This window comes from Thermobia domestica, chromosome 13 (assembly GCF_964235325.1).
Source record: "Thermobia domestica chromosome 13, izTheDome1.hap1.1, whole genome shotgun sequence".
Classification (NCBI taxonomy): domain Eukaryota; kingdom Metazoa; phylum Arthropoda; class Insecta; order Zygentoma; family Lepismatidae; genus Thermobia; species Thermobia domestica.
The window spans coordinates 29786805-29811163 of record NC_137466.1 but is presented as its reverse complement, the minus strand read 5'-3'; the positions used below and the strand labels follow the sequence as shown (position 1 = coordinate 29811163).

Below are 24359 nucleotides of genomic sequence, written 5' to 3'. Positions count from 1 at the left end.
CGTGATGCGTGATGCAATGTATTTCGTGACGGTATATTTCAAATTTTCTTCAGTTATAAGCGTGAAAGAAAACATTGCAGAATGTATTCTCCTGAGTACGAGAAACCATGCTGCTGACGATTCTTAACACTTCCAATATCGTGCCAAAGGATTCCATGTTCACTGCTATCAAGGATTATCGTTTGCCTACTTTGGACAAATCATAAAATCAGGGCATGTCTCAAAATTCGATTGATGGCATGTCTAGGAATTTCACACTGTATGGAATACTGTACACCCATTGAACATTAATAAAGTATACATTTTTGGATTGTGTATGCGTGACTTCCTTGATGCTGATAAGGACCACCATCTACAGTTTCTAGAATTCGAAATAGGACCTCTTGAAATTTGGCTTTTTCAAGACTTTGGACAGCTCTAGCTCTAAAACTATGCACTTTCCGCCATAGGCCCATATGAACTTTTTCTCTTATTTTGATGTAAGGAATCACGTCTTACAGTTTGTCGGTATAGTTCATTAACACCCTGTATATATGTTATATATGTGTTTATGTTCTACCTGTTTTTTTTTAATCTTAAGAACGACTTTAAAATAAAAAATGAATGTAAGAGACAGCATAACTAGCGTACAGTACCTCCTCTTTACCAGTAAAATTCAAGGATAGCTATCGTTCTGTGATGTTAAGGGATTGACTTTACTAACGAACTGGTCGAGACAATCACTCAAGGTATCTGTCGCAACAAATAGAATTCAAAAATTTCCTTTTGTTTACAAGTTACCATGTGAAGTAACGGACGGACGTAGATACTAACATCATAATCTTGTAAGACCCACTAACGTGATCCTAATAAACACAAAATCAATAACCACGTGCAGACAAAAGAGTTTTTTTTTTTTTTTTTTTTTTTTTTTTTTTAGAAAATCATTTAATATTAACCAGATGAGTACTACACATAAAAGCTACAATTTGAAGAATTATATAAAAGTTGATGTCTATCCATGTTTGTTTTTCAAATAGTACTATTGTGGTGGCATAAGTTGGTAAACATTATTTGTTAGCGCTCTGTGTTCATACACTATATATTATTTTGTTCTTCTTTGCACTTTTAGTTTTATTTTAGCATTTATGACTTGTTTGTCTTTAATTAATAACGATAATTTTATTTTCAATCTATATCCGTCATCGTCAAGAATCTTATAAAATATAGGATCTGCCCTTACAACAAAATCTTGAAGCCATACGTCACAGTTTTGCCTCCCCTACTTTGCCTACTATGTCCAATAGGATCGCAATGTTTTGAGGCAACAATCACGGTGGAAACGAAAGTAGCCAATCAGACGATGATAGAAAGAAGAGTAGCCAATCAGACGTGCCGATGCTCGGTTGCTTTTTGGCTTCACCGATTTAATAGGATGAAGATACATATGGGCAGATCCTCTATTTATAACATCCTTGGTCATCGTAGAAGAACACTTTAAAAATATAATCAAGACATACAGTATAACCTGACCAGGATAGCTGTGCGGTTTTGGGAGGATGGCGCTGCTGTTGTGTTTACATCAGTTTCTTGGCGAGCGCGGTGGGACAGGGGAGCGGAGAGTTTAACTTTGCAGTGTATCCAACGGTTTTTTAAAGTTGCAGTTTAGATGTTGTGCATAGTCTAATCTCTGTACGCTTAATAAAAAACGCCGTAACTTATGTATGTATTGTAGTGAACCATCCCTGAAGTAATGCAGATGTATTGTGAATAGTGATTTATGAATGGAAATTACCAATTTAAGAACAACATAGCACAGTTGACAATTCAGTGAGCTTCTACCGTGTATTAACCAGATTGTATAAAAATTGATTACGTTTTATTCGATTTCATTATAAAACAGTAGCAGCCTGTAAAACGCAGGAATGACAATGTCAGTGACTAAAAGATTAATTTTGGGTTGATAGCTTAGAGTTTTGCGCAATGTCTTGTAACTGTAAGTTTAAATCAAGTTAAGGTTAATGCTCATGGTGCTGCTGTTTAAGTGTATGTTTATCGATTGACAAATAAATTATTTTTTCGAGTTTTAGCCAGGGAGAAATCTCGAAACGTTTCCTCTCGAGAACTGTGAAAGTCCTTTCCACTGGTCTATTGGCCAGCGCATGTGCTTTTATTGTATGTGGTTCTGGGTTTGATTTCCATTGAGAGAACAAAATTTAATTTTACAGTCCTTCACTCTCATTAATCATCTGTCTCCTCTAGCATAAACAACATAATCATGGGACGTTAAAATAAAGAAATTTCATTTTTTTGTTCGAGAAATGTGAACCCTTTGGGGGAAAAGGAGGTGAAGAAATTTTTCCTTCATTTTTTAAAGATTTATGGGATTGGATAGCTTGCCTTTAGGGATTGATTTGTACAATTTGGTTCAGTGCACCCTTCTTTTAGGATCATTATAGAAATCCAGCCCTTTGGTAGAGTTCGAATAAAAGTATTGATAAAACATCAGCGTATGGGTAGTGTAAGAGTAAGTATCATTGCTTCAGCGCACAATAAATTTTATTTGAGGAAAGAAAATACCTCTGGACTAACTCTGAATTTCTCTCAGGGTTTAGCTATCAGGTCACAAAGAATTAAATCTACTAACTGTTTTCACACACAATATAATTTTGAAACTTGGGAGTCTAGTGTTATATTTGTGTCTGTAGTATATAATAATGCTGATACGTTATTCTGTTGAACATCTTAGTTCCCGGCTATTTGAAACGATCGCAAAGCGCATTTATTGCTCCTGCGTATGCTTGAAATACGCTGACCATGTATTTAAATCTGAGCGGCTAAACATGAACGCGAAAGCAATAAAATCGCTGAAAAAACGTCGGCTCGAGCGTATTTGGTGCAGGTCGGAACAATAGACCGCCTGTTGTTTAAAAGATTTCAAAAGGAAGGACAGAAAGGAAAGACGTGTTGCCAGGCAAGGGGATTGTAGCAAGAAACAGCTGCTTGGAAGACGCTTTGTGCAGAGAATGGAACTCTGCTATTATAAAGTATGTGTGTGTATAACAAAATAAAATTCACAAAAATAGAAGGAAATTCCGAAAAATTAGCTAATCACAGAAAAATCTATGTAACACAATAGGGTGATTTCTCGTGATACACTTGATTGACAGTTAGCTGATGCCATGGTAATCTATAAGCAAAATATTTGGCTTTAGGCAAAAGATGAAACAACGAAATAACTTGAATTTGAGCCCCTATCTCCGAAGCTCGAACTCCACCCCCAAACAGATAACCACAAGTGTAATCACAAAGAGAAATTTTCAGTTGTGTTTGAAAACGTGTCCTGTGTACATATCCAGTCATGGTTAGTGTGTTTAACACAGAGGCGTTTATAATCGAATTACAAAATAGGCCATGCCTGTATGATTTAGGAGATCCGAACTACATGAATCGTGACTTAAAAATGTGGAGAGAAGTGGCTGCGATATTTGTTCCAGACTGGGAGGGAATGGAACGGAATTCTCAGAATGAAGAAGGTAAGAATATTCTTATTTTATGATTTCATTTAATACTGTTAAGTAGAGCTACATCGAGCCAAATTGATGTTCACTATGAATAATAATAATAATAATAATAATAATAATAATAATAATAATAATAATAATAATAATAAATACTTTGTTAAAGTAGTGCCAACTTCCAATATACCTAATATATACCAAACCTTAAGGCGCAACTGTCCGAAAGGGCCAGGGTCGCCTATGCGTCATTTTATGGGGTGGATGATGGAACAATTGCCCTTAGATAGTCTAAGCCATAGATGTGTGCACAGTAGAAAGGCGGAAAATGCCACCTCTAATAGTTTGGTACTTAGGTATATCGAAAATGTTTTAAACAGCAAAGACCATAATTTTAAATTGAGATTCAATACATCTTATTCTCTTTCCAGTCTTTGAAATGACCGAAAAACTACGTTGCCAAATTATTTCGAAATTTAGTTTTGTAAAACAGACACAATGTTTCAGTTTCCAGACATTTCTTTCCATGCAGCTTAGAAATATTCCTGGGAAAGATATGTTTATTTTATTTTATTTATTTATTTTAACTGTAACTGCTCGTGTTTTATCAACTTTGTTCTGAAACTGAAAATAAGGTGCTAAAATTGGTAGAGAGTAGGAATTTCAGAAGAAGCCAAAATCATGAGAGGAAAAAAATTAAAAGATTAAACCAGAGAATTGGTTAAAAATATCATGATGTAAATTTTATACTTGGTGGCTTGGAATTTAGCGGTTCTTTCAGCACCGAAGCTATACAAGATGTGAACCTACAGTTTAAGGTGGAATCTAAACTACCTTTATGCGCTGAAACTTTTCAACGATCTCCCACAGGATTCGAATCCGGAACCCCATTCTCCAAAGGCACGTGCATAGCTAGTAAAGTATAAAGTAGTGTAAATGTTGGAATTTATTGATTGGGGTCTAATATTTGTTTTCGATACAGAGGATATCTTTAAAAAAATGCCTCTTGCTTCGTCTCTTTCGACTATATCAGCGAGGCTTCATTAGACGTGAACTACAGCTCAACGTGGGACCCTAACCACATAACCTCCTGCCTAGAATCGAATCCAGGTCTACCACTTCTGGCGCGGGAAATGAAAAGAAAAGACCTGGAAACCCTGACTGGCTCATAGTATGATTTACAACTTTGGTGAAACTAAAATTACCGTGTAGCCACTTAGGCCGCGTTCGCTGTGGGGGGTAACGCTTTGTCGACTAGCCTAGTACTTAAAGGTATTTGTCGATTGACTTCAGAGTACTGAGTTTAGCCCTTAAACACAAGTTGCCTATAGTTCAAACATATCAGATGTACGGTCTTGTTTAATAAAACCTGCTCCTCCCTGTCCTCTATCTGAAAAGTCCTATATTGTTATTCACATATGAAATTCAAAGACAAAGTTAATCATCTTTATTCAGTTGTATTTTTATTTCAAGTGTACGTATTAAAATGCGCTACGCATGGTTGCAAGAGGTCGGGTGGCTTTTTTAAAAAAATACTGAACTGACATATCTAACATTGGCACTCATCTTCTTTATAAATTGATGTAAGAAACGGCCGATTGATTTCCAGCCAATTACTTCATCACCGGTATCTTTGAGCAATGAGATAACAATGGAAGACAAACTTCGTTCTTTTCAAACTTGATACTTTGAAAAACTTACGAACGTGGTTTTGTTATTCAAATACATATTCGCTCTAATCAATTTCAGAAGTAACATTAATCTTAGGAATAAAGTAATGGCTGTAAGAGTTACCCTGAAAATGTATTTTGTATGTTTTCTTTTTTACGTAATTCAGAGAGTTTGTCTGATGGAGTTGTAAGGAACCTTAAATTATCAGGCACCCCATTTTGATCGCTTCCCCTCCGCCGTCAATGCAACACTTCTAACCGTCTCCCCAGGGGCCCTGTGTCTACCCCTGATTGAGATGGTACATAAAAATAACTTTGTCTAATCTCTGTAATTATTTAGAATGGTTTATTTTTTAAAAAAAAAAGAAAAAAACGATATTTGTGCCACATTTTGAAAACTTTATTTGAAAGTTTTCAAAATGTGGCAGAAATATTTTTTTAAATTACTAAACCATGCTAAATAATGACAGAGATTAGACGAAATTATCTTTGTGTACCATCTCAATCAGGGGGTGGACCCAGGACCCCTGGGGAGACGGTTAGGAGTGTGGCGGTGAAAGATTATCAGTTCTCTCACCAAATTTTTGAAGTGCATCCGAATATGATGTCAATTCAAAAGAATTTTCTTACTCAAAACCCCGATCGCTCCGCCCCTGACTTGAGCATATGCGTGAAGTGGTGGTATTACGAACAAGACAGAAAGAACTGTGATAGATGATTACAGAACTGTGATAGATTGATTACAAGTAGTCCGGTTAGAAACAGTGCTGCTTGCATTTTAGTTCCAAAACCGGCCGCCCGCACTCGTTCGCTGGTTGTGTTATACTGTTTGTAGCTAGAACAGGTTATTTGTATTTACATTAATTTCAATGACAAAATTGTCATAAGGAACAGATTAAGTTTCTGACTCGTGAGCCCATTACATCTTAAATTTGGCCATTATGCATAGTTTCGTTTGTATGTTTTCGTGTTGACTAAGACTAAAAATTTGCTCTGGAGAGCAAGAGATCTATATGCATAGACCTCCCGTCACTACGCTACAGATATAGCTCGAAACCATACACTAGAAAGTTGCTTTTAATTTGTAAGGCACGTTGCAACCTTCAGAATGTAATGATACCTAATTAATAGTTGAAGAATAAACATTGTGATAATTATGGTTTGGAGCAGAAATATTTGTTAGGAGATGCATGCTGCATATGGATTTGTCGGGTGGGATATTATTAACGAAGATTTCTAGTGATGGTGGTTCTAATTCTGCTACGATTGGGGATTGTATTTATGAATTACGGTAGCCAGAAGGGTCGCAATAATATGAAACTTTCTAATTGTAGTGCCGCTGTTTCTTAGCAGGAGTAAAGATGTAATTGCAGAAGTAGGTTTGTTTTTATACTTGAAAAACCTTGTTAATCTTTAAAATGCTACTGTTAAGGTGTCCTGTGTATTACTTCTATCTATGGTATTGAAGGCCAAGCCAGTTGCAGAGTTCCTTTATAGAAGTCTAATACATTATATAGAATCCATAATTCCTAACAAATGTATACTGTATAATCGAGATCTATTACAATTTTGCAATAGAGTCTATACCATTAATGAACATATTGTAATATACGTATTGTTAACTACGTATTATCCTATCATTAATACTGATCTATTTGTAAATTACTAATCCGATGATTACTCTGTTTGCAGCTGGGTGTTTCCTGTACAAATCATGGGAGTCGATATTAATAGGCTTCATTGGTGCCACTATTGCTTGTTTTACGATGCCATTATTCGACAGAATTGGCGTTGACGACCCAGTTGGAGCGTGTTCTGTGCACGGTATGTTTCAGCTAATTGAAGGAGATAGTTCCATCCGTGATATAACTTTATACTTTAGCATTCAAGAGTTTTCAAATATAATATAATGCACAAGAAAATATACAAGATATTAACACTTTTTTACGTAACATTTGAAATCTTTCACAATGTTATTACTTATAGACAATATCTAAAAGAAATCATTAACGCTTTAAAATGTAGTATGTCAAAATTACTTTTGGTCGTATTACTCAAGATCTCTCAAAAACGCTTCTATTTTAGATTATTACATTTTATAGATACTAGAAAATGAATCTGTGTAATGTTATTGAAATTAAAGGAAATATAGAATTAAAATAGTCTAGAAACTTTAACTAGTAGTCTTAAAACCAGAAACCATAGAAACCAGGAGTTATTTCTACCATAGAAGTCACTGTGGGATATACTTCTGTATTGTTGAGACAAATTCACTGGTTTGCAAGGGACCCCTTCAGGGCCAGTTGCTAGTTTCTTATATATTTCTATTATTATAATTATTATTATTCATGTAAATTTTAAGGTAACTATATATATACATAAACATGAATATATTCTTGTATATTTGTAATTACAATATAGGTATAAGATAAACCAGCGCTGGTTTCAAAGGTAAAAGGTAATGTGATATATATATATATATATATATATATATATATATATATATATATATATATATATATATATATATATATATATATATATATATATATATTATTATTATTATTATTATTATTATTATTATTATTATTATTATTATTATTATTTCATGTAAGATATCTTGTATTTACTATGTGTAACCCATATATTAAATCTAGCATATTCCTTTTGCAGCATAAAAAAATCTTCCTCTTTTATAGATAACGAATGTTAGTTTGAAACATTGTCCGTTGCCACCAACGTTTAGGATACAAACAGAGGGGAGCGGGGACCTTATTTTATTTTCGTTTTCTTTTATTCCGCCTATGCCATCTATATGGGTCAATAGGTAGTTTTGCTAGAAAACAGTTGGATATCTTTCCAAACTTCTCATATATATAGAAGGCATTCTCTTGAGGCGGCGGGGAACCATTTAGTGCTTCGAATAGCGGGAGAGACAGTTTTGTCCTTCTCTGGTTCCATTTCAGGGGATGGGAGTTCCTTGGTTAGAACAGTCTAAATGATGACTGTCGTTAGAGTATTTTCGAAATAAGCCGAAAAGTTCATGTATAGTATAGCGAGTGGGCAAGTGAGTCCACGAGGTAGCTTAGAGCTTTATTTGTTTTAATTCTAAATCTATGAAAATAAATAATTATATTTTTATTTTGGATAATGTTTAGCTCGCGATTTCACTTTAAACATTTTATTTAGGATATTTAGCGTTTGTAGTTTACTTTAGAGTTTGCCTGGGCTCCTAGAGATTGCTTATTGACTTTGAATTGGAGGGCTCCGGGTTAGAGTCCGGCTGACGTCTGGCTATATAAGGCCAGGCCGATAGATTGATTTTTAAAAACACATTTTGTTCCGCTCTAAAATGCTAGGGGACTGGAACGGATGAAACTTAACCTATACCTATAGATCTGAGTGCTGATCTAGAAAGGCCTCTTATTGGGATCTATTCCTTTTATCCTCACTGAACCTAATCCTAGTTAAATTTTGTTAGATAGAATCCTTCTTGAGGAAGGTCTGGTTCCGGACTTTTCCTCGCTTAGGTTTAGGCCAGGTGTTGGATAAGTGGTGAAGGCACATTTAGAACAATAAATTGGTTCACTTCATCAGCTTGTAAGAGAACGCTTCCTTAGTGAACCCTGATGATTTAGAGTATTAGTTTATGTAATTTTGTATTAATGACTGAAGTAGGAATCTTAGATCCATTATAGTAGGGACTAATTCCCTATTCTTTAGGGATTAGGATAAAGATATACTTAAGTCCCTCTCTGTCTCCGGGAGGGCAAATAGAGACAGATAAATATTTTATCTAGAGATCGTAAACTATTGTCTCAACTATCGTTCGTACTTTATTGAAATAAAGATATCTAAAAGAGGAAATTTGATGAGTTTTCATTATAATTTGAGTCTGTATGCTAGTTGTAGTAAGAACTCCCCTAGATTCTTGCAAACAGAATGAATAAATTAGTTGATTTAGAATTGGTCGACAGAAAAGGTTGTACGAGGGTATTTAAAGGATTAAGAGATATTCAACTCATCTTTTTTCTCTGCCTCCCTTGAGTAAGTTAAAGGAAATAAGGGAGAGAGGGAAATCTTACGCCGATCTGGTCGTTAACAACCTTGGTAGTAGTAAATAATTTGTAATTAGTGGTTCTATCATTCCTTCTCCAGAGGTATATTCGTACGGAAAGATAGCTGCTAACTGTTGAGTGAGGTAATAACTTTAGATTCAGGTAGTCCGGTAATAGCACTCGCACGTAGAGAGGTACGTCCGTAACCGTTACAGCTGAGGGCTCGTAGAAGCTGCTTACAGACTGGGGGGGGGGGGGGGCTCGTAAAGAGCTTCTTACAGGTTGAAACTCTTTAAGAGTACTCCACATGATTTCCACCACGTAATATGTGTCCTCAGGATTGAAGGTCTATGCACACAGCCCCATATGGACGGGATTGATCGTAGTGTGTGTCTAAGTAGCATGTAATTTTAAGTCGTCCTACAAGACAAGTCTAACTGTGTACGAATCAGTTGTCTGAGGATGACAGTCTGTTTGAAATTTGAGGGTAATGTCAGCAAACGCCTATTAAATAACTTCCAAAAATCCGTATAGTGAGGCCGCGTGTGGCTTGTTGGTCACTGCATAGAATTGTCTCTTGTGTGATTCATCACATGATAGGAATGCTGTTCTAAAGAACAGAGTAGCTATTCCCAGTACAATCAGAATCACAGTGTCTTCCCATGTTAGCAGTACAGAAATAAATAAATAATATCTTGCAAGTAGGTCTACGTTCTCGCAGTCTTCTCATACGATTACACGAATACCTTCTAATTGCCGGTAACATCTTTGGTACCATAAATAGAGACTACAGTGGGAGGCAAATGGAAGATTGAGCTACTGAACGATGTCAATCTTGGATTCAGTGACGGCTGTATGCATATTGGTACACGTTCATGTAAGCGGCAAGCTCCATCATGTGGTCACTCTCCTCACACTGGACCCATTTCCACATGTAACATTCATCTATAGAATGGCAATAGGTTACACGTCCCACTCGCCTCGGGTCTTCATTCAGGAGAGTATTACTATTGCGTCGCACCTTCGTGACGACAGTAATTCTGTTCTTCTGCCTTATCTAGTCACTTTGTGGGACCCCATTTTCGAGAACAACAATCCATGTTCTACAGAAGAACCCAAGGTGCTTTAGGTAACACAAGTCTTCTACCTTGGGCTCTTAGATCTCCACACCTAAGTCATGTCGACCACTTGAGAGCCATAATGGAACGTTGCCTGGAACCATGGCCTAGGTTAGGGTGACAAACCGTCCCGCGAAAACAGGATTATCCCGCTTTTTCACTGCCATTCCTGGTGTTTCAAAAAAATTCCCGGGACTCCAAAATGTCTCGTATTTGCGTACATTGGGTAGGAAAAAACCTTTCCAATCGTAAAAAATTCCTAATTTATATTATTATTTTCTAAATTATGTGATTATATTGGAATATGTCTAATTACTGAGCAACGTCATTACGACGTTTCCGATATTGGATATGATCGCTACACTGTTTTCCCTCCTAGGCCTTCCAAATCCGCAGACGACAATGCAAGGGCCTGAAAGTCTTATGAAGAACAAATGTAACCTGTTTTTACTCTCTGTTTCGGGCGGTGGAAGATTGAGCGCTGTCAGTACAGTACCGTGTTTCCGTGATTTGACTAAGGCTGCGTTTACTTTGGAGGCACGCTTGGCCAAGTAAAATGGAAGTGCACGCTTGCGCAAGCTTGCCCATACAAACAAAATTTTTATAAGGGCGTTTGAAACAGGTGGTGATTTGACGGAACCGGTTACACTGCTTACCACTCGCAAGGGCGCGCTTGCACAAGCTTGCCCCGCCGCCATCGGGAAACAAAACAATTTGGTTTTACAGGCAAGCGTGCTCCTTCAAAGTTGGGCTCTTTCAAGTGACTATGACTTTCAAGCAATATTTCCTCTTCACTATCCGATGACTCCATCTTGACTGATGAAATGGGAGCGCGATCAGTTGCTGTTGCTTGCCTGTACTATAAACACACTCCCATCGGAGCAAGCTTGCGCAAGCGTGCGCTTCCATTTTACTTGGCCAAGCGTGCCTCCAAGGTAAACGCAGCCTAACTGTAAGATGTAACACAATACGAAAGGGGAACAAAGGAATTATATACCTCTATAATCGGAAACACACTTAATTGTTTGCATACTTCCACAAAACATACAAACACCAAATTTTGCATACTTGTTCGTCATGGGATGTGAGTAATGGGAAAATTCCGATATCACGAAAAAGGCGACATTTTCCGTGTAAATGAAGTGTCGAAATTTTTCGTCGTTTCAAAATGCTGGTTTTTAGAGTAGTTCCGCACACCATAGAATCGTCATATTTTGTCGGGCAGTGAAGCTAGGAACATAGTTTATGATAGAAAAAAGAGCATTAAAATTCGTTTTCGTTTCGCGGCGCAAATCGAAAAAATGTGAAATTTGTAATGGCTGTATGTAGGACGTTGAAATTTCGAGGTGATGTTTATTCTGATGCGTAGTTTGCGAATCCGCCCTTAAACTTGAAAAAATAGTCATGTTCGGTGTAAGAAAGTGCTAGGAATGTTATAAGGGGGCGTCTAATTCTACACAACTTGTAGATATGGTGGAATCACGAAATTGCGTTCAAGTGTGTAGATTACAGGGTATGTGAGGGGAAAAATGCGACATGTTGGAAAAGTCGCCATCTTCGATTCAAAATGGCGGCTCAAAAATTTGTAACCATAAAAATTGTTAGTTGTGCTCTTGGTAGGTAAGCCAGGTTTCGCTATGTTATTAAGGACGTAGTTCAGTTTAAGTGAAGAAACAAATCATTGGAGAAGTCGCCATCTTGAATGCAAAATTGCCATATTTTTGAATTGCCTTCATTTGGACTCTTATGTGGTATATTGAGGAGAATAAAACAAACAAAACTCAACGTAGTAAGCTAGCTCCGCGGTAAAGTGTCTGTTTTCTGAGTAGCAGGTCTGGGTTCGATTCCCCGCCGAACCTTCTTTCTTCTTACGTTTTTTTTTTCTTATCACGTTGCTTCGTTTTATCAAAATAGTTTCTGTTGGCATTGCGTGAACAAAATATTTTCGTTATTACAGACACAGACGAAAAGAATATATTTGTACACTAACTGTTGATATCGTCTCGAAACTAGGCAGTATGTTCGTGTGAAGCTTCGAGACGATACTCAACTATTTAGAAAGAAACATATGTAGCTTTAGAGATGGGGCAACACCAGTGTTTCTTTCAGAAACAATGTTCCTGAGGATCACAGTTAGTATTCCCAGGGGCACTGCTCATAGTATTCTATTTATTATTCTATTATACACGTATTATTTGGTCTCCAGCGTGGGCACTCTAAGAGCCCCAAGGAGGCAGTGTACCCCCCAAAAACATTTTGGAAAAAAACATTGAGCATCATTTCCACGATGTAGTATACAGACGAGACAAAAATACATTTTGTCTCGCGAGGATAGTGTGTGCTTCGAACCGGAAATAATTGCAAACAATCTCCCTTTTTATACTGGTCGTTTAGATAGATGCGTATACCAAGTTTGAAGTCTATACCACAACTGAAAAAGTATAAGATTATAACTTTTAAGGAAATACACAGACACACACACACACACACACACACACACACACATATATATATATATATATATATATATATATATATATATATATATATATATATACGCACCTTTTGACAATTTTCTCGTTGGCAGCGTATATAGTTATAATATACGGGATACGTGGAAAAGTGCCTCTTTCGGTTCAGTAGTTTGTTTACAGGACCGGTTGGAGTGAAATGCGTTTTATAATAGACTCAACCTTATAGGCAAACAATATATGCTATGAAAATAAACTTTCAAAGAAAGAAAAAGTGAGAAAAAGATTGTTAGGAATCGAACCCAGGTCTCCTGTCCAGTAGTCTCACGTCAATCCCCTGCACTACCGATTTCCTTAGATTTTCGACTTCGTTCTTACTGCTCACATGATACTGGTACGTTGCGGCCGGCATCTGTGCGGAATTATATACCTCTATAATCGGAAACACACTTAATTGTTTGCATACTTCCACAAAACATACAAACACCAAATTTTGCATACTTGTTCGTCATGGGATGTGAGTAATGGGAAAATTCCGATATCACGAAAAAGGCGACATTTTCCGTGTAAATGAAGTGTCGAAATTTTTCGTCGTTTCAAAATGCTGGTTTTTAGAGTAGTTCCGCACACCATAGAATCGTCATATTTTGTCGGGCAGTGAAGCTAGGAACATAGTTTATGATAGAAAAAAGAGCATTAAAATTCGTTTTCGTTTCGCGGCGCAAATCGAAAAAATGTGAAATTTGTAATGGCTGTATGTAGGACGTTGAAATTTCGAGGTGATGTTTATTCTGATGCGTAGTTTGCGAATCCGCCCTTAAACTTGAAAAAATAGTCATGTTCGGTGTAAGAAAGTGCTAGGAATGTTATAAGGGGGCGTCTAATTCTACACAACTTGTAGATATGGTGGAATCACGAAATTGCGTTCAAGTGTGTAGATTACAGGGCATGTGAGGGGAAAAATGCGACATGTTGGAAAAGTCGCCATCTTCGATTCAAAATGGCGGCTCAAAAATTTGTAACCATAAAAATTGTTAGTTGTGCTCTTGGTAGGTAAGCCAGGTTTCGCTATGTTATTAAGGACGTAGTTCAGTTTAAGTGAAGAAACAAATCATTGGAGAAGTCGCCATCTTGAATGCAAAATTGCCATATTTTTGAATTGCCTTCATTTGGACTCTTATGTGGTATATTGAGGAGAATAAAACAAACAAAACTCAACATAGTAAGTTAGCTCCGCGGTAAAGTGTCTGCTTTCTGAGTAGCAGGTCTGGGTTCGATTCCCCCCGAACCTTCTTTCTTCTTACGTTTTTTTTCTTATCACGTTGCTTCGTTTTATCAAAATAGTTTCTGTTGGCATTGCGTGAACAAAATATTTTCGTTATTACAGACACAGACGAAAAGAATATATTTATACACTAACTGTTGATATCGTCTCGAAACTAGGCAGTATGTTCGTGTGAAGCTTCGAGACGATACTCAACTATTTAGAAAGAAACATATGTAGCTTTAGAGATGGGGCAACACCAGTGTTTCTTTCAGAAACAATGTTCCTGAGGATCACAGTTAGTATTCCCAGGGGCACTGCTCATAGTATTCTATTTATTATTCTATTATACACGTATTATTTGGTCTCCTGCGTGGGCACTCTAAGAGCCCCAAGGAGGCAGTGTACCCCCCAAAAACATTTTGGAAAAAAACATTGAGCATCATTTCCACGATATAGTATACAGACGAGACAAAAATACATTTTGTCTCGCGAGGATAGTGTGTGCTTCGAACCGGAAATAATTGCAAACAATCTCCCTTTTTATACTGGTCGTTTAGATAGATGCGTATACCAAGTTTGAAGTCTATACCACAACTGAAAAAGTATAAGATTATAACTTTTAAGGAAATACACACACACACACACACACATACATATATATATATATATATATATATATATATATATATATATATATATATATATATATATATTTATATATATATACGCACCTTTTGACAATTTTCTCGTTGGCAGCTTATATAGTTATAATATACGGGATACGTGGAAAAGTGCCTCTTTCGGTTCAGTAGTTTGTTTACAGGACCGGTTGGAGTGAAATGCGTTTTATAATAGACTCAACCTTATAGGCAAACAATATATGCTATGAAAATAAACTTTCAAAGAAAGAAAAAGTGAGAAAAAGATTGTTAGGAATCGAACCCAGGTCTCCTGTCCAGTAGGCTCACGTCAATCCCCTACACTACCGATTTCCTTAGATTTTCGACTTCGTTCTTACTGCTCACATGATACTGGTACGTTGCGGCCGACATCTATGCGGAATTACACCTCTAAAATCGGAATAGTAATCGGGTTATATATGCGTTTTTTAGTATCATTAAGGAAATGATGTCTTGTTATTTAATTGTATTAAGAAATGAGAAAGACACCATTCTAATACACTGTTATACTACTATGCAAAAAGTGGTTTGTTTAAAATGCTATAAACAAATTTTCAAAAGCCTTCAATAATATTCATATTCTAAATTACTTAGTTAATAATCGTCTTCATTGGAAATATGAGAGTAAAGATACACGAAGACTCTATGTAATTGCCCAGTGTATATAAACATTTCAAGAAGTCTTGCTGCCCAGTAAGTACATTTTTTACCAAAGGACACCATTATAATAAGATGTACTACGTTACACTGCAAAAACTAGTGTTGAATCAAATGTTATGAACTAATGTTTAAAAAGCCTTAACAAAATTCATTTGTATAAATTACCTACAAATTGTAGTCTTTATTGAAAATACAAGACGAGAGATACAGGTTGACTGCAAGAAATTGTCCAGTAAATATGAAATATTTGAAAAAGTCTTGCTGCAGGTAATATGTACAACTACGCCCAAGGTTTCCATTATAATCCACTGTACTACATTACAGTACAAAAGTAGTGTTCACTGAAATGCTATGAAAAAAAATTAAATAATTTCCAACAATATTCATATTTGTAAATTACCTAGTAAATTGTAGCATTCATTGTAAATACAAGAATAAATATGCAGGGAGCCTGAAATATTTTCGCACTCTATCACAGATGTGAATTACTTTTAGTGCAGGTAATATGTACAATTAACAACAGGGACACTATTATAATACATTGTACGTACTAAATTACACTGCAAAACATAATATTTAAAAGGGTGGAAAAATTCACATTTGTAAACAGTGAGTGTTTTCGGAAAATGAAAGGTTTAATTGGTAGGCTATTGCAAGACAGTTTACGCTGTTTATGTTTCAGAAAATAAATTCTGTTATTGTCTCTAACATGTATAGATGTGCGCAAAGTGTATATAATTAGCCATGTACATGATTGCCAGAATAGAAGTAGTAATAGAGTTCTTCTTATAAATTGTGTGTTTGCTGTCCAAAGTTAAATGGAAGAAATAATACCGGTTCAATTGAAGTATGTGTTGGTAACAGGTGTGTGCTGTAAAGGGAAGTGAATTCCTCAAGGAAGTTTTCTAGAACTTGACACCTTATGGCAAAGCCATGACCGGGGGTCTGGGGGCGGAGCCCCCAGCGAGCTTTAGCGAGTAGAACTATAAAAGTGAAAGTAAGAAGAAAACTAGTTGTAAGCGAAATAATGTTTAAAAGTAAGAAAAAGCAAATAAAGGGAGTTGGAATCCGATGCTGAGAGTAATTATAAATCCTGTTGGTGACACGTTTGATCGCCCCAGCCGCAAACTCGATACATAAATTTAACATTGTCGTTGCCTATTTTTCCGTTGAGTAATATTATCTTCGGTCAGATTGAGTCTAACTTGAAATCAAATAGGATGTGTTGCGGTTGCTTTTATTGTGAAAACGAATTGTTTATTCTGTTGCGTTCCGTACTATCTGCTTAACAATGCCTAAGAGTGTATGCAAGTTTAAGGAGTATTCTAAGGAATAGAACTATATTAAAAATGGACGCTTTGACAATGAAATCGAGTGCACAGTTTGCAGCAGCATTTTTAGTATTGGACATAGTGGTCGTACAGATATACAACAACACATCAAAACAGTGAAACATAGGAACAGACTGAGTGCGCCAAGTTGCAGTAAGTCTGTTAACAATTATTTTATAAAACAAGAATCAAATGAAGGAAAAAAAGTGAGAGCTGCTAAGCTAACTCAGGCCTACCTATGATAAAACATCACAATTTTCGATCAAATGATCAATCGCATCGAAGTTCAGTTCTGCCAGAACAAAGTAATCACCTCTGATAACTGATCTTTTAGCTCCATTTAGTTTGAAAACTAACATTGATGAGATAAATAAATCTCCCTTTTCTGGCATTTCAACAGATGCGAGTAATCATAAAGCTATCAAAATCTTTTCTTTTGTAATTCTGTTTTTTGACATAAACGAAGAGGTAAAATCAAAGTTGCTTCCTTGTCCTGTGAAACGTCAGACGAGATATCTACTGTAGCTTTCTGCTTGAACTGTATTGATGAGTTTAAATTAAGTAAAAACAGTTGCATTGCGTTTTAGGGTGACAATACAAACACAAAATTTCGTGGTTTGAATAGACAGGAAAAATGTAATATGTTTACAAAATTGAAAGCTAATTTACATGGAAATATTGAAGGTGTGGGTTTGAAAACTGTTGGGCATGAAAACTTGTACCGAAATCATGGCGATCCATCCTCCAGTGTTGGGCAAAATCAATTGAAATCAATTGCAATTGATCAATCAATTGAAAGTAATTGCTCTGAAAATCAATTGCAATTGATTTCAATTGCAATTGATTTCAATTTGTAATTGACAATTAATTTCAATTGCAATTGAATTCAATCATAAAATTTGCAATTAATTTTTCGTCAATTGTTAATTGTTAATTGGTCACCAGGCAATTGAAACTTTTAATTGTTAATTGCCAACCGCAAAGAGTACAATTGAAACATTTAATTGTTAATTGCAATTGACAATTGAAACTTGTAATTGTTAATTGTAATTGTTAGTTGCAATTGAAATCAGCAATTAAAACTGAAGATAAGAAGATATGCGTATATTGTGTTGTCCACTTGTTACTGTTTTACATATTTCAAAAAAGGTTCTTATGAGAAATGCTGGATAACTACCATCCCTTCACCCCCCTGGGAAGAAAGCCGTGAAACTAAGCATTTTTAAAATATATTATGTTTATGATTCTATCCCCTCGAAAGAACTCTATACAGTATGCCCGTCATGCATACAATAGGGATGGGCACGAGTGAGTTCGAGCGAGTTTTCTTTAAAACTCGACTCGACTCGAAGCAGACATCTTTGAGCTCGACTCGAGAACTCGGCTCGAAAAATTTCCCCCAACTCGACTCAATTCGGATCGAGTTTCCAGTCGAGTCGAGCCAAAACGAGCCAATTCGAGCTAAATCTTTTCTGTAGTTCCAAGTACTACTCTCTTCAAGTATCCCACATACACAATATAATTATCCATGATATTACTACTGCTACTATAACTAATTATTATTATAACACCGTGTATAAACATGGAATATAGGCGGTTTGTATCTGAATACTAAAAATTAGTTGACTGTCGATCTTGGTCGTCAAGAAATCTTCAAGAGGCAAGGACATCGGTCACGAGGTTCTAGGTTTGAGTTGAGAAGGAGCAAGTATTCGGGCTCGAGCCAAAAATTGTTAAAAGTTATAGAACTCCAGCCAAACATGTTCAAAACTGCTCGACCCGGGTTTAGGGTTGTTAACGACTCAAGCGGCTCTCTCACAGCTCATTAACTTATGGAGCCGAACAGAGGAGTGAGCCGAGCCAACAGCTCATCCAACCGAGCCAGCTCGAACCGGTGGCTCACACGAGCTGAACCGAATCAAGCTGATTGCTTACCCCAACCGAGCCGGTTCGAGCCATCGGCTCAGTTGAGCTGACTCGAACCCAGCCTATGGACTCGTCTCAATATAGCTGGTTCGAGTCATTGGCTCCAATCGAGTCGAGTCATTGACTCGTCCCTACCGAGCCGGCTCAAGCCATCGGCTCAATTGAGCCCAGTCGATGGGTCATCCCAACCAAGCCAGCTCAAGTTGTTCGCTCAGTTGAACCGAGCCGAGCCGGTTGACATCACTATCCCGGTTGAGCTTCTACTTTGGCTAAAAAAAATTAGACCGTGCAGTTCTCAGACTTGATGGTAAGAACTACAGACTTATATTGGTGCTCACGGCGTCATTAACTTGTTCCGCCACCAACGAATTTCGAGGTACTTTGTTTTGCATCTTTTGTGTCGCTTTGTGAGCTTATTCCCACATTTTCTGCGTCACCGAAAGTGGGTCAAAATGGACCTACCAATATGGCGGAACAAGTTATTGCTGTTCCGCCACCAATGAATTTCGAGGTCGTTGCCTTTACATTGTTTTGTGCCGTTTTGTGTGTCTACTTCCACGTGTTGTGCGTCATGGGAAGTGGGTTAAAGTGAGCCCCCAAGGTGGGACGAAAATGAATCACTGTTCCGTCACCAACGAATTTCAAGGTCGCTTCTTACGCATCGTTTAGTGCAAATTTCTTCCCGTTTTGAGCGCGCATTTTCACATTTTGTGCGTCACCGGAAGTGGGTCAAAATGGGCTTCCAAGATGGGACGAAAATGACCAAGAGTTCCGCCACTATCGAATTTCGAGGTCGTTAATTTCACATCGCGTACCCTTTTGTGCGTCTATTTCGATGTTTTGTGCGTCACTGGAAGAGGGTCAAAATGGGCCTCGAAGGTGGGAAGAAAATGACCCACTGCTTCGCCACTACCGAATTTCGAGGTCCTTCCTTTCGCATCGACTAGTGAATTTTTGTGCCCTTTCGTGCCCCTATTTCCACGTTTTGAGCGTCACCGGAAGTGGGTCAAAATGGGCTTCCAAGATGGGACGAAACTGACCAAGGGTTCCGCCACTATCGAATTTCGAGATCGTTAATTTCACATTGCGTACCCTTTTGTGCGCCTATTTCGACGTTTTGTGTGTCACTGGAAGAGGGTCAAAATGGGCCTCGAAGGTGGGACGAATGTGACCCACTGCTCCGCCACTACCGAATTTCGAGGTCCTTCCTTTCGCATCGACTAGTGAATTTTCGTGCCCCTATTTCCACGTTTTGTACGTCACCGGAAGTGGGTCAAAATGGGCTTCCAGGATGGGACAAAAATGACCAAGAGTTCCGCCACTATCGAATTTTGATGTCGTTTCTTTCGCATCGTTTAGTGACTATTTGTAAAAAAAAGTTTTCTGTGCCTACTTCCTCGTCTTGTGAGTCACCGGAAGTGAGTTAAACGGGCCTTCAAAGTGGGAGTTAAATGACTCACTGCTCCACCACTACCGATTTTCAAGGTCCTTCTTTCGCATTGACTAATGCCTGTTTTGTGCCGTTTTGTGACCCATTTCCACGTTTTGTGCGTCACCAGAAGTGTGTCAAGATTAGCCTCCAAGGTGTGACGGAATTGACCTACTGTTCCGACGCTATCGAATTTCTAGATCGTTTCTTTCGCATCGCTTAGTACCTTTTTTTAAATAAAGTTTTCTGCATCTATTTCTCGTCTTCTGCATCACCCGAGGTGAGTTAAACGGGCCTTTAAAGTGGGAGTTAAATGGCTCACTGTTCCACCACTATCGAATTCCGGGATCGCTTCTTTCGCATCGTTTAGTGCCTGTTTTGTACGTTTTGTGCGTCACCGGAAGTGGGTCAAAATGGACCTATGAGTATGACGAAACAAGTTAATGCTGTTCCGCCACCAACGAATTTGAAGGACGATTCCTTCACATCGTTTAGTGTGTATTTTGTACCGTTCTGTTTGCCTACTTCCACGTTTTGAGCATCACCAGAAATGCGTCAAAATGGTCCATCAAGGTGTGAGGAAAAAGAGCCATTGTTCCGCCACTATCGAATTTGGAGGTCGTTTCTTTCGCATCGTATAATGCCTGTTTTGTACCGTTTTGTGCTCCTATTTCCACTTTAGTGCGACAACAAAAATGGGTCAAAATGGCCTACAAGTATAGCGGAATAACTTAATGCTGTTCCGTCACCATAGAATGTCGAGGTCGTTTCCTTCACATTTTTTATGCATGATTTGTGTCGCTTTGTGCATCAGAGGAAGTAGGTCAAAATGGTCCTTGAATGGGGGATGAATATGTCTTTTTCTGCCATATTTGTAGGTCCTCTTTGACCCACTTTCGGTGGCGCACAAAACGTGAAAATATACGCAGAAACGGTACAAAACATGCACTAAACAATGCGAAAATAGCGACCTCGAAATTCGATACTGGTGGGAGAGTGGGTCATTTTTCTTCCCACATTGAATGCCCATTTTGACCCACTACCATTGATTCACAAAACGTGGAAATAGGCTTAGAAAACGGTAGAAAACACGACAAGACGATGTGAAGGAAACGACCTCGAAATCGTTCCTGACGGAATAGCATTAACTTGTTCCACCATATTTGTAGGATAACATTGACCCATTTCCGGTGACGCACAAAACGTGGAGATAAGCTCAAAAAACGACACAAAAATGGAAATTTAGCTTAATTACATGGAAATTTTAAGTTTGTACGGTACGCTTAATTATATGGAAAATTTTATACATTTTTCCTTTACGTTGGTCTATTTACGTTCATTTGAGACTTTCAAATTTTATTCTTTTTTCAACTGAAAAGTATCTATAATTTAACAAGGAAATAATTATCAATGATAATTATAATAATTATCTATATAATTGAATTCATTGTAATTTGGTCCATGACAAACACTTTACTATTTCGTACTAGCTGTTATGCCCGTTCTTCGCACGGATCAGATAAAATATCAATGTAAACAAACTGAACAACGGGAGAACAATTAAGAAACATTTCTAAAATTGGATATATTTTGTGTGAATATATATCCAACAACGTACATGTGTTTTCATTGGGAAGGCCGATGGGGGCTGAATTTGAACGTAAACACTATCGGGGGTGTCACTATACATCTGAGCAACCCCGATAAATATGGATTCGATACAAATATTGGTAATTTTCTACTACTTTTACATGTCCCTCAGACCCCCTTGGTTCGAACTGTGAAAAAATCTCCTCTGGCCCCCTGCCCATACCGCGAAAACTATGAATGTGACACTAACAGCTGCCATTTTCTACTACTTTTTACATACCTCGGTAAAAGCCCCTATGATCCTCTGGTTCCAATTTTCAAAAAACAACGCCTTTGGCCCGCAGCCGATGGGGGCTGCATTTAGAAGTCAACGTCTGTGGAAGTATCACCATTCATCTCAGCGACAGCGAAAACTATGGATTTGACACTAATATCTGTCATTTTCTATTATTTTTACGTCTCGTAATTCTCCACCCCCGGTGACTCCCGGCCCGCATACAATGGTGGTTAAATTTGAAAATCATCGCTAATGAAAGTATCACCATTGATCTCAGCGACCGCGAAAACTGCAGATTTGACACTAATATCGGTCATTGTGTATTATTTTTACATGTCTCTTGATCCCCTTTATAATGCCTCCGTTCCTTAGCTAATGGGAGCTAAATGTGAAAGTAAACGCGGTCTTGAGCTTCACCATTAAGCTCAGCGACCCCGAAAACTATAAATTTGGCATTAATATCGGTCATTTTCGGTTAATTTTACATGTCTCGGAATTCCCCCCTCTGGTGACCTAAGGCCCGCATACAATGGTGGATGAATTTGAAAGTCATCGCTAATGGTAATGTCACCATTGATCTCAGCGACCGCGAAAACTATGGATTTGGCACTAATATCGGTTATTTTGGATTACTTTTACGTTTCGGTATCCCTCCCCCCTCCCCGTTGACCCTTGGCCCGCAGCCGAATAGGGTGAATTTAGAAGTTAATGCGATCGGAGTTTCACCATTGATCTCAGCGACCGCAAAAACTATGAAATCGACATTAATATCGGTCATTTTCTACTACTTTTACATGTCTTGGTAAACGCCCCCCTGAGACCCCCTGGTTCAAATTTTGTCAAAAAACGCTTTTTCTTGGTGTGGGACCTGGACCAAGGTACCCGTGACCAAAATTTGGTTACTCTCGGTCAACTTGTCTGGTCCCTAGGCCGGTCCCGGAAAACCCCTGAGACCCCTTTAGTTCGAAATTTGAAAAGAAAAATTCTTTGTCTTGATCTGGGGCCTAGACCAAGCTACCCGTGACCAAATTTTGAAAAGTTTCGGTCCACTCGTCTGGTCCACAGGCCACACAAAGATAGACAGACAGACACAAACAAACTCTTTATCTTATTTATATTGGAAAGGTCAGATCCGTCGTTATTGTAATAGAGCGGTGCTTGAGCGATTCATAGTAGAAATTCAAACTCTGATGAGTGATAATTTCATAGGCTTGCTTTATTACAAGTTTAAACTCTTTAGTCAGTAGAGAAGAGGGCGTGGATCATAAGTCAGAGTTTATGACAATGGGCTTTGGTAGTTCTGTGGGTCACAGTGGGTGAGAGTGGTTCATGGTGGGTGGTGGGTCAGAGTGGGTCACGGTGGGTCGTGGGTCACGATGGATGGTGAGTCAATTGGTCGTGGCTAAAGTTTTCATTTTCCCACGCCCTCTCTGAACTACAGTGTTGAAAATTAATCAGTGAAAATCAATTGCGATTGATCAATCAATTGAAAGTAATTGCTGTGGAAATCAATTGCAATTGAATTAATTGCCAATTAATTTCAATTGCAATTGAATTACTGAATTCAATTGCAATTACTTTCCACTGCAATTACTTTCAATCAATTGGTTAATTGCAATTGATTTTCCATTATTAATGGCCAACTGCAATTAACAATTAACCATTACTTACTTCAATTGTTAATTGCAATTAACAGTTAAATTTACAGATTAATTGTTAATTGTTAATTCAATTGAAATTTGCCCAACACTGCCATCCTCTCATGGTTCGCCCTTTTAAAACTGAAACATGGCGTAAACTATGAGCGCTAGTTCATTGTACATGATTTTGATTGACCGTGATTTTATTTTTTATATCGGACTTCCGAAGAATAAATAAGAGATCACGCCTTCAGTTTTCAAATAAAGGAAGAAGAAAGAAGAAGAAGAAGAAAGGAAAAATGAAAGTGGAGAAGAGGAAAAGAAGAAAAGGAATAGGGAAGGAAAGTGAAGAGAGAGAAATACGAAATGATTACGGAAAAACGATAAAAGATTATATTAATTGTTGAAAAATAACCAAGTTTAATGAACTACTGACAGAGAATTCAATTTGAAATGATTTAGAGTAGACACATGTTCCCACATACAACCCAGACCTGGATCCAGGTAACTACACAAGAGAGAGTTATCCGGACCGAGCCCCGGGGATGAGAAAATTTAATTAAATTAGTTGTTAATTATTTTGTAATGCCAATAATCCAACTAATATTTAGCATTCGTTGATCACAGTTGAGATAGTTTGCACATTTGAGCTATTCAGGAAAAAAAGATATGATATCAATGTTTATTTAATTTAATAACTGTCTTTTCTTTTATAGATGAAAATTCTGGACATTTGATGAGATAG

General features: G+C 37.5%; 1 protein-coding gene across 2 annotated transcripts in view; it reads left to right on the top strand.

Moving 5' to 3' along the window:
• The window catches only part of LOC145668071 (putative ammonium transporter 3), a 404553-nt gene that overhangs the window by 335396 nt on the left and 44798 nt on the right, over nucleotides 1–24359 (top strand). For both annotated transcript variants that reach the window (XM_081735578.1, XM_081735579.1), the window contains one exon: nucleotides 6860–6991. In XM_081735578.1, coding sequence (XP_081591704.1) covers nucleotides 6860–6991 — 132 coding nt within the window. The remainder of the gene's footprint in view (nucleotides 1–6859; nucleotides 6992–24359) is intronic.